General features: G+C 64.2%; 1 protein-coding gene across 1 annotated transcript; it reads left to right on the top strand.

The window, feature by feature from the left end:
• Nucleotides 1–45: 45 nt before the first annotated feature.
• LOC102897328 (HLA class I histocompatibility antigen, B-56 alpha chain) lies at nucleotides 46–1,140 on the top strand (the record flags this gene model as incomplete). The annotated part of the gene is made up of 3 exons (XM_006925265.3): nucleotides 46–236; nucleotides 544–822; nucleotides 1,082–1,140. Coding segments are annotated over exons 1-3 (402 nt in total), but the record flags the coding sequence as incomplete, so codon positions are not given.
• Nucleotides 1,141–1,145: the final 5 nt, after the last annotated feature.

Below are 1,145 nucleotides of genomic sequence, written 5' to 3'. Positions count from 1 at the left end.
GAGTTTCACTTCTCTCTTTCGAAACCTGTGTGAGGCTTTTCCGCGTGGATACTCATGACGCAGCCTCAGTTCTCACTCTCATTGCGTGTCCGCTTTCTAGAGAAGCCAGTCAGCGTCAACGCAGATCCAGATTATAAAATCGCCAGACTCAGATTGTCCCCAGACCCCGAGCATGGGGCTCGTGGCGCCCCGAACCCTCCTCCTGCTATTGCTAGCCCTGACCGAGACCTGGGCAGGTGAGTGCGGGGTCCGGAGGGAAACGCCCTCCGCCAGGCGGAGCGAAGGGACAGGCGGGCAGCGGCGTAGGACCCCTGGGGCAGGCGCGTCCCCACTGGCCCAGCCCCTCCCCCTCCCTCCGACCCCTCCTCCCGCGCCGCCTCGACCCCGCTAGGTCCTGATTTCCGCCCCCTCACAAGTACCGCCGACTTTCAGACTCTAACGTCCTCCTCTCGCCCCCTCGTCCCTTCCGGGCCCATCAAACTCGGACCCGAGACCCGCGCAGGAAAAAGGGTCGCCAGGGTCTCAGCTCCTCTCCGCCTCCAGGTTTCCACTCCTTGAGGTATTTCTACACGGCCATGTCCCGGCCCGACAGTGGGGAGCCTCGCTTTCTGGTCGTCGGCTACGTGGACAACACGCAGTTCGAGCGGTTCGACAGCGACGCCGCGAGTCCGCGGGTGGAGACACAGGCGCCGTGGATGAAGCAGGTGGAGCACGAGGAGCCGGGGTATCGGGACAGGAACACGCGGATCTACGAAAACACCGCACGGACTGCCCGAGGGAGCCTGAACATCCTGCGCAGCTATTACAACCAGAGCGAGGCCGGTGAGCGATGAGGGGCCCGGGTCCAGGTCACGACTCCTATTCCCCAGGATAGCCCCGACTCTCCGGTCTGAGCATCACCCCGAGGTCCGCCAACAGCCCCACCCCCACCCACCCCATATCTGGGAAGAGCCCTCGGGGATTCTTTCTGGTTTTATTTTCGGTTTACACCGAAAAGGCTTTGGCCAACCACAGCCACAGCCCGTAGGGCTCTCGAGAGGCGAGGCCGAGCGGGCGGAGCTGACCACAGGGGCGGGGACAGGGTCTCACACGTACCAGTGGCTTTCCGGATGCGACGTGGGGCCGGACGGGCGCCTCCTCCGCGG

Source organism: Pteropus alecto, unplaced genomic scaffold (genome assembly GCF_000325575.1).
Source record: "Pteropus alecto unplaced genomic scaffold, ASM32557v1 C18352586, whole genome shotgun sequence".
NCBI classification, from domain to species: domain Eukaryota; kingdom Metazoa; phylum Chordata; class Mammalia; order Chiroptera; family Pteropodidae; genus Pteropus; species Pteropus alecto.
This window is presented reverse-complemented; position numbering and strand designations above follow the sequence as displayed.